At 52.9% G+C, this 13,245-nt stretch overlaps 1 protein-coding gene across 2 annotated transcripts; it reads left to right on the top strand.

The window, feature by feature from the left end:
- The first annotated feature begins 1,167 nt into the window (after positions 1-1,167).
- Positions 1,168-6,459, top strand: DMRTA2 (DMRT like family A2). 2 transcript variants are annotated; one of them, XM_042997101.1, is made up of 3 exons: positions 1,168-1,516; positions 3,118-3,681; positions 4,934-6,459. In XM_042997101.1, the coding sequence occupies exons 2-3, from the start codon at positions 3,126-3,128 to the stop codon at positions 5,983-5,985; spliced, it is 1,608 nt and encodes a 535-aa protein (XP_042853035.1). In that variant the 5' UTR covers positions 1,168-1,516; positions 3,118-3,125; the 3' UTR covers positions 5,986-6,459. The 2 variants fall into 2 exon arrangements, with proteins under 2 accessions (XP_042853035.1, XP_042853036.1); XM_042997102.1 differs by having other exon boundaries at positions 1,168-1,520.
- Positions 6,460-13,245: the final 6,786 nt, after the last annotated feature.

Below are 13,245 nucleotides of genomic sequence, written 5' to 3'. Positions count from 1 at the left end.
TCCTGCCCGAAAACCGCGGTATTAATTCCAGATGTTGCCATTCAAAAGGGAAACAAAATCCAAAACCTGTTACCTCCTCTGCAGATCGAGCTGTTCCTCAGGGCCGTGACGTCAGTACGGGAGTGGAAGGTGAAAGTTAAAACTACTCCTGGGGGTCCGTGGCGACCTTGTCTCAGGCCGGGAAGGACGGACTGACCGATGCGCGTCCTGCGTTCAAGAGGATCTAGGGAGACAGAGAGGGCACGTTTTACTTTCGTTTAAAAAAGAAATTAAACTTTTTGTTAATTTGAAACAAAAGTGACAAAAAGAATCCCACCAGCACCTAAAGGAAATCAAGATGCTGCAGAAGTGAGGAAAGGAAAGAACAAGAGGAGGAAGAGGAATGGAATTAAGGGTTGGGAAAGGAAGCGCAAGGGAACTGGAAGGCTCCGACGGGAAGCGTCATCTCAATTCTCTCCCGTCTCCTCTTTAACAACAGAAATCCTCATAAACCATACTTACCCTTTTTTGATGCCTATCGTATCAGGAATTTTAAAATAAAGGATCTGTGTTTTAAAAGGCGGCAAGAGAAAAATACAAAACAGCTCCCAACTACCCCAAACGCATTGGACTTGGTAGAACAGAGCCGGAAGGAGGCAGGAAAAATCGTCTTGGCATTTATGCTATATGCCCTCTCCCTTCCCCACCCCTGCGTCCCCGTTCCACCCCACCCCGACCGCGGTAATTGAATTGTCACCTGCCCCTATCCCGCCCCCGGCCACCAGGGCCACTTGGGAAACTCGGCCTTGCCAAGCGCCCGGGGCCTCTGAGAGCCGCGCAGCGGAGCCCGCGTCCTAGAAGCCGAGGGGTTACACACGGCTACGTAGAGGCGCACCGGACACGGTAATTAGGCGCAATTCACACGCTCTCGGGCGCACGGAAACTACTTGTCACGATATTTTCAACGCTCCTCCTAGCCTACTTTTTTCCACTCCTTCCCCGGCGCGCCCCTCCCCTCCCGGAGGCACTCTGTGGAGCTTTTGGAGTTTCGAATCTTTCGGACACTGTAGAATGCGGGGCTCCCCGGGCGCGGGCCCGGCCAATCAGAGCGCTGTCTGCCTCCCCTGGCCAATGGCAGGCGCCACATTGTTGTCCAATTCTGTCTAATGGAGCCCTAAGGAGCAACAATAGAGCGGGCGAGCGGCTCATTGAGAGTCTGGCAGCGCCGGGCAACTGGGGCGCGGCTGTGCGCAGCGTCCCGCGCGCTCCGCGAGGGGACGCCGCGCGGCGAAGGCCGGGTCGCGGGTTCCAGACAGCCGGTCCCTAACCAGTCCCCCGGCTCGGATTTCCGACGGAAGCGTTGGACTGCGCAGCGTTCCGAGGGGGTCCGGAAGTTCGGACATGGTGACCGAAGGAGGGTGACGTGGTCAGATAAGGGACCAGGGGGCAAGGGGAAGAGGCCAAGAGCGCCTGCATCGCGAGCGGAGCTGCGAGGTGCGAGAAGCGCCAGCGGAGGAGGAGGATCCCCGAGCCCAAGGCAGGTAGTTGAGGGGCGCAGGGAGGGCAGGGGGAGGCGGCCTGGTCTACCGGCCCTGTTGACAAGGCCCGGGCCACGCCGGCCTTAGGGACTTAGCGGCCCCAGGGGCCTGAGGGAAGAGGCCGCTCAGATAGGGAAGGGATCTAGGATACTGGGGCGGGAACAGGAGGATTCGGTTCCGGGCTCTGGCGGGGACCCGGGAATACGGGGACCCAGAAGAGACAGGGAAGAAATTCGGGGCTGGGCCTGCTTAGGCCTTCTAGGTCCGCAGCTCAGGTGAGACTCCGTTGTTAGCCTATAGCCAGTTCCAGAGGCGACTCCTCTGCCTCGGTGCTGTCTCCTGGGCTATCCAAGTCCCAGGATCCCAATTCTGAGACCAGAGCTCTCGAGAATCTGCACTCGAGTAGGGTCCCGCAGAGATCCCAGGATGGGGAGTATGTGTCTGACGATTCTGTCCCTAGACTGGAGGAGAGGATCTTGAAGGCAGTGTGAGATGGTCAGAGAAAAGATCACCCTCCTGTAATACCTAACTTTTCGCAAGATACTTTTTTCTTCTCGACTACTCTCCCAGGCTACAAGACTAAAAATTGTGCCACAGGTTTTACTCCACCCCCACCCACAACTTTTACCTGAAGGGTTTGTTTGTTTTTCCCTCTCATGCACACCTTTCTCTCCTGAGTGAACCCTGGGACCCAGACACCCGTATCAGCTGTTGTTTTGGTGTTGTTTTCCTCACCCCTCAAGCTAACCTTGAGGCTGGATTTGCTTTTCCAAAGTTTAAGTTTCTTCGGCTTAATTTTCTCTTTAGCCCCCCCCCCCACGCCTCCCAAATTCATTTCCACACTCATTTTTCTCTCCCACTCCCTGGAGGCCCCGCTTCATGAAACTTGTAGCCCCCACATTTCCACGGGTCCCTGCCCCTCCCCCCGCGCCTAACTTTGCTTTTAAAATATTTGTTTTGCTAGCCTTCACTCTATTTCCTCGAGCCGTTCTTTCTGTTCCTGATTTTTCTAACTCTTCTGCTCTCACCAAAACCTTCAGACCCAGCCAGCTGAACTCCATGTTTTGTATGCTCTGATAGCTCTCTCTTTTTCACCTTTCCACAAAACTGTGCATTTCGCCTCGGTTTTCCTGTTTTGCTCTTGGTATCGGTCTAACTGTTGGATCAAAAATTTTCTCTCTAGTCCGAGTCCCATCAAACAAATATTTCTCTCTACCTGTCTCACTCCAATTAAGCTAAACTTTGGGAAATAATATTTTACTTTTCATACCCTCGTTATATCCACCTGAACCAATAACTTTTCAAACTTTGTGTCTTTTTATTTTTATTTTCCAGCGGAACCATTGAGTCAAACGAAATCTTAGACCCAGCGCATAAATCAGATATAAGAAGAGCCTTGGTGGGGGTGGGGTGGGGGAACTCAGCCTTACAAGGGGGATCAGAAGGCACCTCCTCCCGGCAATTTGGCACCACTAGCCAAACTTCCGCGACCGAAATTTCCCTCCCTAAGCCTGATTTCTTCGTGGGTACGCTGTACCTTAGCACATCGTGCGCTCCTCACCACAAGTCTCTTCCTTCTTCCCACGGTCTTCTACGCCAGGTCCTGCCATGGAGCTGCGCTCTGAGCTGCCTAGCGTGCCCGGCGCAGCGACGGCGGCGGCGACAGCGACGGGGCCGCCCGTGGCGTCTGTGGCGTCGGTAGCAGCGGCGGCGGCTGCGGCCGCGTCGCTACCGGTGAGCGTGGCGGGCGGCTTGCTACGAGCGCCGCCGCTGTTGTTGCGGGCGGCGGAGAAGTACCCGCGGACCCCCAAGTGCGCGCGCTGCCGCAACCACGGCGTGGTGTCGGCGCTCAAGGGCCACAAGCGCTACTGCCGCTGGAAGGACTGCCTGTGCGCCAAGTGCACGCTCATCGCGGAGCGCCAGCGCGTCATGGCGGCGCAGGTGGCGCTGCGCAGGCAACAGGCGCAGGAAGAGAACGAGGCGCGCGAGCTACAGCTGCTCTACGGCACTGCCGAGGGCCTAGCGCTCGCCGCCGCCAACGGCATTATCCCGCCGCGACCTGCCTACGAGGTCTTCGGCTCCGTGTGCGCCGCCGACGGCGGGGGGCCGGGAGCAGGAGCGCCCGCAGGGACCGGAGGCGGCACTGCGGGCTCGGGGAGCTCAGGTGAGCGCGCGGCAGGGTGGGGAGGAAGGGAAGCAGGGAAGGGGCCCCAGGGGACGTGGCCCAGAGACTTACTTGTCTTGGTATGGAATCCCCTTTTCTAAATGCCCGACTGCTAGAGTTCACCGCGCACCCAGGCCCTGTTTTTCACTGCGGGGCCAAATGTAGACCCTGTAATCTTATCTTCTCTACCCAAATGCAGCCAGGTCCCAGTTTCCTTGCTCACTTTGCTCGGAAATCCGCGCGGAAATCCGCGCGTCTCATATTTAACCTTGGTTCTGCTCTTCACGCGCCGTGGTTCCTCTGCTCCTTCCCCACTTTCTTCAGAAATCTGGCCCTCTCCCAGTCTTCCTCCTTCTTCCCGAACGGCTTTCTCTAGGTATTGAAGACACCCCCTTCCTTTTCCCCCTCTGATTCCTTTTCTCAAGTTCCTAATGCTCCCCGGACAACCGCATCCTGCGCCTGCTCCTTCTTTCTAGCTTCTTTCCCCACCTGTCCTGGTTTCCTTCGAGCAGGAACTCTCTCGCTTCCCTGGATCCCCACTCTTCCCCCCCACCCCCCACTACTCCCAGTCTGGCCCCACCCTCTTCTTCAAGAACATCTCGCCTTTTTCTAGGGAGGGAGGAATTAAGTCTGGGGCCATTGGGGGCCTTCTGAGACCCCAGCTTGGCAGTGAAGAAGTTCTTAGGTTTTAATTTTGGAAAGGGTGGATTAGAAATAGGGGCTCTATTTTTACCTGTAGAAAGGCTTGAGATCTCTTAGATACCCAAGGTGCCTTCCATTACAAGCTATGTTGCCCAAGGCCAGAGGGCACCCAGGGCAGAGTTTGCTCTTGGAACGATGGATGTGGAGTGGGGTCTCTATACAGTAGATTATATAGGTGGAAGTTATATTGTCTCCTGGGCCAGGCCACTTCTCCAGGTCAAGGCAAAGATAGGAAGGAGAATAAAGGTGGAAGTGTTGGGGCACAGATGTGGAAAGGGGAACTGAACATTGAATTTACAGGGCCCAAGTGGTTAGGGTCCTGGGTACATACAAAAGAGTGCACCCTAGGGGTAGGGGAAGTGAGACAAAACTGTAGGGGCTCAGAGATTAAGGAATACTGGAGAAAAAAGAAAGAGGCACTGGAGCCCAGTGAATGAAGGTCGTCGGGTTCAGAGAGAGAGGAAACTGGGTCCAAAGGGATAATGTACTGAGGGTGCCGTCGCCTCCCGGCTCCTAATCACTCCTCATATACCCTTTTCTCCCTTCCTAGAAGCCAAGTTGCAGAAGTTTGACCTGTTCCCCAAGACGCTACTTCAGACCGGCCGCGCAGGCAGCCCGCAGCCGCCACCGGGGAAGCCCTTATCACCCGACGGCGCAGACTCGGGTCCCGGGACATCTTCTCCGGAGGTGCGGCCGGGCTCGGGCTCTGAGAACGGCGACGGGGAGTCCTTTTCCGGGTCGCCCCTGGCCCGGGCCTCCAAGGAGGCAGGTGGGAGCTGCCCGGGCAGCGCAGGCCCGGGAGGCGGTGGCGAGGAGGACAGCCCGGGCTCCGCCAGCCCTTTGGGCTCCGAATCTGGTTCCGAGGCCGACAAAGAAGAGGCAGAGGCCGCTCCCGCCCCAGGGCTGGGCGGGGGCCCGGGTCCACGGCAGCGGACGCCGCTGGACATCTTGACGCGCGTCTTCCCGGGCCACCGGCGAGGTGTCCTGGAGCTGGTGTTGCAGGGTTGCGGCGGCGACGTGGTGCAGGCCATCGAGCAGGTGCTGAACCACCACCGCGGGGGTCTGGCGGCCGGCCTTGGCCCCGCCGCGCCGCCTGATAAGGCCGCGGTGGGTGCGGTAGCAGCTGCGGAAGACGCGTGGCCGGGCCGCGTTGATGCCGCCGCTGCCGGGGGGCCGGGGCTGCCCGCGCCGCTGCAGGCCGGCCCCGCTGCCCCTCCGCACCATAGACCTTTGCTGGCCGGCGCCATGGCGCCTGGGGCGCTGGGCTCGCTGAGCAGCCGCTCGGCCTTCTCGCCATTGCAGCCCAACGCTAGTCACTTCGGCGCCGACGCCGGCGCCTACCCACTGGGCGCGCCGCTCGGCCTCAGCCCCCTGCGCCTGGCCTATTCGGCTGCAGCGGCGCACAGCCGTGGCCTGGCCTTCATGGCTCCCTACTCGACCGCGGGTCTAGTACCCACACTCGGCTTCCGCCCACCCATGGACTATGCCTTCAGCGACCTCATGCGCGACCGCTCGGCCGCCGCCGCTGCGGTGCACAAGGAACCCACCTACGGCGGCGGCCTGTACGGGCCTATGGTCAACGGCGCCCCAGAGAAGCAGTAGGCCGGGGGTCCGGCATCCGGGCGGCCCCCAAACGGGGACCCCAGCCTTGATCCCGCGGGCCGCGGGTCCCTCTTCACCCGTTGCGCCTTCTGCGCCCCGGCTCGGGTCCTCTCGCTCAAAGGTGATTTTCAGTTTTGTTTTGGAAGGGTGGAGAGCTGAGCAATAGGGAGCAACTACAGATACAGGTGTTCTCCGAGGGGGAGCGTGGCCCTGACCCTCGTCCTCTAAACCCCTCCTCAAGGCTCTATCAGCTCTAAGAAAGGCGGGGAATTCTTGAGAATTCAGAGGCTGAGGCCGCCACACACGCTCCTGCCTCTCCTTTTTGCTGTGCTAGTCCCGCCCGCCCGCTCTCCAGTGGATGGCAGGATAGTCCGAGAGTCTGTCTTCTGTGTCTCCCTCTCCTTATTAAATTTTTTAAAAAATATTCGCTCTAACAAATATAAATTTAGGATGTATAAATCTCTTGGCACTGAGTCGAGTCTTTGGGACACACATATATATATCGATATCAATTGTAAAAAAAAAAAAAGGAAACAAGTTCTAAGGTGCACTTTCCTCGTTGCGGTATTTGTCGCTCTCTTTGTTGCTTATGCCGATAAGCATGGGTTTCCTTGGTGCAGTGTGAGTTTTTATATATGTATAAATCTATATATAATCTATACATATATATATACAAGCCAGTGTATAATGTTATAAAATGGAATTCTAAGTTATTAATTGTAATCTGTAGGTGACCTCGGTATTAACGTGAAAAATATTCAGAAACAAGCAAAAAAAGGACAAAATGGAAAGAAGTAGACTATGCGCGCATTGTACTTATCAGGTTTTATAGATTAAATATATTGTGAACTCGGGACAAATCCTGCCCACCCGCCCCTCTTGCTTGCGGCCGATCTCTCCCTAAGGAGTGGTCAAGGTGCGCACTGAAGCAGGAACAGAGCGACTAGTGACTGAGCCAGAACCGCCCGCCCGAGGGCGCATCCCCGCCTCCCGGGACTCGCCAAAAGCCCGACCGAAGGGACAGCAGCAGGAAACGCTGCTGCAGAGAATGGCTCACTTTGTGCTTTCCTTTGCATAGACATGAGCTAGAAATAAATGTTATTTTCTAAGAAAACAGCACCGAATCCCGTCCCGCTCCTCGGGCGGCCACATTGAAAAGGTCTTGATTTCCCGCTCGGGCCCCGCAGTGCCAGCATGACTTAAGGCTGGCTGGTGTCCGCCCCCGGGGGGTGCGGAGCCGGAAAACTTTCCGTGGCGCAGGGAAAGGCCCCGCCGACGGGAGTGACGCGCGACTCAGAACCCCGAGAGGAGCGGCGCCCGCTACGCGTCGGGGACCCTGCGTCCTTCCCACTCCTGTTTTGGGCGCGCGGGAGCGGCGGGTCGTCTTGCCATTGCCCTGGATCCTCGGATCGCTGGCAAAGCCTCCTACGGAATTCTGAGAGGCTGGAGGCCGGGTTCCGGTTCTCCCGGGCCGCAGATTTGGGCACAGTACGGGTCGCACACCGCGCGCTTCCCTTCTCAAAGAGGTTTGGAACCAAAGCAACGGAGGCGGCTGGGGAAGGAAGGCTGCGACCATTCTTCCACAGAGGCTCGTGGCCCGGGAGTTATTCTGGGGTGATGGAGGTCGGAGGGGGGGAGGGGGCGCTGCCCTCGTCCGCGGCAGTGTAATCCGAAAGGGACTTTGAGGACGAGCCGTCCGGCCAGATCTCTCTTAGCACCCCAGTGGCTTTCCCTCCTGCAGCGGGGCTGAGCACAATAGTGGCTCCCCCGCCAACCCCCTCCTCCCACCTGCTCGGCTCCCTGCAGGATGACTCCCTCTCTCCGGGAAACAGGGTGCTCCCTCCCCTAGTCTGGGCCCGGCGTCATCCCAAGGTAAACTTCTGGGGCCGGCTCGAGTTCCGCCAGGCGGTGAAACTTAATAGCAGGACAAGAAAAACGGTTTAATAAAGAAGGGCTTTAATAGGGAACTAATTTGATTGAGTTGCCTAATTCCACTTTAATTGGAAAGGGGTTTGGCTGTTTGGTTATAAAGTGCGAGGGTGACGATGAGCTGAAAGTGGTGCAAGAAGGAGCGAGAGAAGAAAGATGGGGGCAACAGAGAGAACGAGAAAGGGAAGGAAGATAGGAAGGAAAGAAGAGGGAGAGAGGAGAAAGAGGAGGGAAGAGTTACTAGAAAAAGAGAGGAAAGTTAGAGAAAGCGTGCACTTTTAGAAGGGTGAATTTTCTTGCCCTTCATGCTGCTCCCTCAAGCCTTCTCACCCTCCTTTTCCAGTTTTTTGGAGGCCTCTGGTCCTCTTCCAGCATAGATTCCAGCTGCCCCCTTCCTGGCCTCTGCCTTCATCCCCATCCAAGGTGAACTTAAGATCACTCTGGGTCTCTTAGTTTCAGGAGAGACCTACATGGAGTCTCCAGGAGCTCCTTGGTTCCTGCGGGTGCTCAAGCCAGACCCCAAGGGTTGGCCTGGCAACCACCATTCCCACTCTGAGGAACAACCGGATCGGAGCTTCGTGGATTTCAAGATTAGGATTTTAGTTCATCCTCACAGCAAACTCGGAATAATTCAGTGTGTTGTTTATTATTGGCTTCGTTTTACAAGGGAAGAAAGAAACTGAGGTCCGGAGTGGTTTGTAGACTTGTCCACCATCCCAGGACTCTGGACCTCCTTTCCTCTGCACTGCCCCAGTGGACCTTCTCCTTCTTCTCCTCTCCTGAAGCAGTCTCTCCTGGCCAATGGTGGGGGCTCTGAGGAACTGCCCCTCATGTGTACCCCTGCTGCTCGGAGAAGGGAAACAGTTTGCCTCAGCTACCGGCTGCCAGCAGTTTGGGTTGAGCTTAGAATGATTCATGAGCGGTGAAACTTTGAGAGGGTGGGATAGTGAGGTTCCCAGGCTCCTTTCCTCCCTGGCCTTGAGTCTTGGTGGCCCAGATGCAGTGATGGAAACCCGGGGTAGGCAGTCACAGCTTTGACACTTTGGTGAGTTCCAACTGCAGAGTCAGGAGCACTGAGGCTCAGAGACTGACAGTGACCTGCCCAGGGCTGCACATTCAGGTTCTAGGGAGTCAGAATCAGAAACCAGGATGCTCAAGCCAGTTTGTTAAGTGGCAGTGGTGGGAGTGGGGGCTGAGGCAGTACCTGCCTTGGTTTGGAGGATCTTCTGCAGCAGGTGGGAGGGAGCTGGGGCCTGAGCGCAGCTGAGATCTCCTGGGAGATCTTGTGGAAGGCTTTAGAATCACCTTTTCTTTGTGGGGAGAGGAAGGTGGCATGGGAGTTTCCATCTTGACCTCTACCATCCATATTATTCCCAAACTTTCCCCTAAGTCTGCTGCAGCTGCCCCTGGCATGGGAGGACCGAGGATCTGGGTCTGGATTACCATGGGAGAGCTCAGATTGTTGTAGTGGTCATTTCAACATTATCTCCCTCGCCCCCTGCCCCGGCTTCTCTTCTTCATAACAACAGCAGCTAGCTACACACTATTGAGTGTCTACTGTGTACCAGGTCTCCTGAGTAGAAGTCGTGTAGGATGATAGCACCAAAAAATGGCCAGGGAAAGCAGGGACAGGGAGAGAAAAGGTTGACTTCAAGAACTATCAGGAACCAGGGGCGCCTGGGTGGCTCAGTCAGTTGAGTGTCCAGCTTCAGCTCAGGTCATGATCTCGTGGTCTGTGAGTTGGAGCCCCACATCAGGCTCTGTGCTGACAGCTCAGAGCCTGGAGCCTGTTTCAGATTCTGTGTCTCCCTCTTTCTCTGCCCCTCCCCCTCTCATGCTCTCTCTCTCTCTCTCTCTCTCTGTCAAAAATAAATAAACACAAAAAAATTTTTTTAAAGAACTATCAGGAACCAGACTCACCACTCATGATCCAGTGGGGGTGGGAGTGAGGGGAGTAAGCCAAGAGGAGAGTTCACAGATAATTCCCAGGTGTCTGGACCACTTGACCCTTTGCAGGGTGGTGGGCCCCTGGAACAGACACAAGATTGGAAGATGAAGAAAATATTTCAATATTCAACATACAGAATTTGCAGAACTTATGGGGCCTTTAGGTGTGGACGCCAAATGGTCAAGAGTCAGCATGTGGGTGGTAGCAGGGCCTTGGGAGGGATGAAGTGGCCCAGCCCTTTATCCCATTGGACAAAGGACTCCCTTAGTGGAAACCATGGGCCTGGGTGGAGGTTGTTGAGAACCCAGGCATTGAAATTCTGTCTTTCATCTTTTCTGTTCATTCCAAAAAGGTTGGCCTCTGAAAATCATTCTCTTAAAATTTTGTACCCTGTGAAGTTTATTGTCCCAGAGCAGGACCCTGGGGAGCCTATGCCTGGTTTTGTTGTGACACCAATGAAGCTTAAATGTCAGGTGTCCCCACCTGTACAGATCCTTTTCAAACTTTCCCTGCTCTCTACTCCCTGAGACTTTAGCTTTAGTGGGTTTTTGCCCTTTCCCCACATGTCCATCCCCACCTCCCTATATCTTGCACTCTGGCCACACTGAGCTCCTCAGAGTCACCTAACAGACCATGAACTTTCCTGAATCTTTGCCCATGCAAGTCCCTCTGCCTGGAAAGCCTTTCTTATTCTTCTACTTTGAGGATTGTCCTCACTTTCGCCAAGTCCCAGTGACACTGATGGAATTTAAAGTTCAAGATCCTCACTTGGAGGAGAAGATGGTGGTGGAGGAGGAGGACCCTAGGCTCATCTCATCCCATGAATACAACAAGATAACTATCCTACATACCCAGAAATCTTCCTGAAGACTGGCAGAACAAACTCCACAACTAAAGGTGGAGAAGAGCCCACATCAAATAAGGTAGGAAATGAGGAGACACAGCTGGGGAGAGAAAGGGATCATGGCCGCTTCCATGAGGAGGGAGCTGTGGTCACAAGGAAGAGTGAGAGACAAGTTAGCACACAGGGGAGCACAGGGAGAAAACAAATCCCCATAGCAATTGGCTTGGAAAGTAACAGGGCCTGAATTTCATGAGTTCCTGCAACCAGCAGGGCTTAAAGCCTGGAGTTTTAAAGGTCAGTGTGCTTGGCTCTGGGAAAGCTTGGAGGACATTGGGGCTGCTCTTGGAGAAAAGGCAGGGCAAACAGCCCTTGGACATACAGCTTGGAAATAGTGATCTCAAGAGTGCTTGGGGCACACAGTGGGGAGGTGAGTTTCTCATCTCAGAGCATGTCCCAAAGAGGCAGCATTCACAGAGAGACCCTTCTGGGAACAATGAACTAACTGGTGCCATTTCTTTCCTCTGCCCATCAGCATAAACACAGAGCAGTGCCAACACTCCCTACCTAACTTGCTTACACCAAGCTCCACACTCTGTGCTCCAGAAGAACCACCTTTCCCAGTCACACTTGCCTCAGTCCTAGCATGGCAGGCCCCCCTCACCCAGAAGACTGTCCTAAACCCCTACCAACACCAGGTCTCTTGACCTCAGAGTTTTGTGAGGCCTCCATTCTGGTGGTGGTGGCAACAGGTCTCATTTCACAAGCAGACCAGAACACACTAGTGAAAACGTGCCACATCCAGGCCAGCAACCAAACATTGTGCACAACAGGCAAAGAAAGCCTCAGGACACCACTGGCCTGAAGTATAAAGTGGCTAGGACACAACAGCAGAGTGCAGCACACAACACATATTGGAGGCCCTATGGAACAGGGGGACACTACACTGCAGAGCACTACAGGACCTCTTCTTCCCATAAGGCCACTAACCTCAAGAACAAGAGATGTAGCTGACTTTCCTAACACAGAGAAGCAGGTGCAGAGACTTAGACAAAATGAGAAGACAGAGGAATTTGCCCCAAATGAAAGAATAGGACAAGGCCACACCTGGAGAACTAAGCAAAACAAATATAAGTAACATACCTGATGAGGATTTTTTTTTAATTTTTTTAGGTTTTATTTTTAAATAATCTCTAGCCCAACAGGGGCTTGAATTTACAACCCTGAGATCAAGAGTCACATGCTCCATTGCCTGAGTCAACCAGGTGCTCTCCTGATGGAGAATTTAAAGCAATGGTTGTAAGGATACTCACTGGACTTGAGAAAAGAGTGGAGGACATCACAACACAGAAATAAGGGATAACATAGCAGAGATAAAGGCTCAGTAAACAAAATGAGAAACACCCTTGATGAAATAAACAGCAGCCTGAAAGAAGCAGAGGACTGAATTAATGACCTAGAAGACAGAGTAATGGAAAGTAATCAAGTTGAAGAAAAGAGAGAAAAAAAATCATGCAAACTGAGAGTAGACTTAGGAAACCCAGTGACTCCATCAAACATAATATTTGTATTATAGGAGTTCCAGAAGAAGAAGATGAGAGAAAGGGGGGGTAGAGAATTTATTTGAAGAAATAATAGCTGAAAACTTCCCTAGCCTGAGGAAGGAAACAGATATCCAGATCCAGGAGGCATGGAGAACTACCAACAAAATCAACAAAAACAGATCCATGCCAGGACATATTGTAATTAAAATAGAAAATATAGTGACACAGAAAAAATATTAAACGCACCAAAACAAAAGAAGACAGTTGCATACAAAGGAAACCCCATAAAGTTATCAGCAGATTTTTCATCAGAAACTTTCCAAACCAGTAAGGAGAGGCATAATATATTTGAAGTGTTGAATGAGAAAAACCTGCAGCTAAGAATATTCTATCCAGCAATACTATCATTCAGAGTAGGACAAAGAGTTTCCCAGACAAACTAAAACTAAAGGAGTTCCTGAGCACTAAACCAGCCCTACAAGAAATATTTAAGAGGACTCTTTGAGTGGAAAGAAGAGACCAAAAATGACAGTATGAAAGTAAGAAACACAAAAGCAGTAAAAATGAATATTTCTGAAAAATTCAAAGAACTCACAAATAAAAGGATCAGAGAAAATCTTCAAAAATAACCACTAAACAAGTAACAAAGTGACAATAAATAAATATCTATCAATAATTACTTTGAATGTAAATGGACTAAACACTCCAATCAAAAGACAGGGTGACAGAATGGGTAAAAAAAAAAGACCCATCTATATGCTGCTTATAAGAAACTCATTTTAGACCTAAAGACACCAGCAGATTGTATGGGAGGGAATGAGAAACACTTATCATGCAAATGGATGTCAAAAGAAAGCTGGAATAGTAATACATATATCAGACAAAATAACCTTAAAAACAAACACTGTAACAGGAGATAAAGGAGGACACTATATAATAATAAAGGAGACAATATGAAAAAAAATATAACAACTATAAATATTTATGTACTCAAATAC

The sequence above is a fragment of the Panthera tigris genome, chromosome C1, assembly GCF_018350195.1.
Source record: "Panthera tigris isolate Pti1 chromosome C1, P.tigris_Pti1_mat1.1, whole genome shotgun sequence".
Taxonomy (NCBI): Eukaryota; Metazoa; Chordata; class Mammalia; order Carnivora; family Felidae; genus Panthera; species Panthera tigris.
Note: the sequence above shows the minus strand (reverse complement) of the source record. Positions and strands in the feature narration are given on the sequence as shown.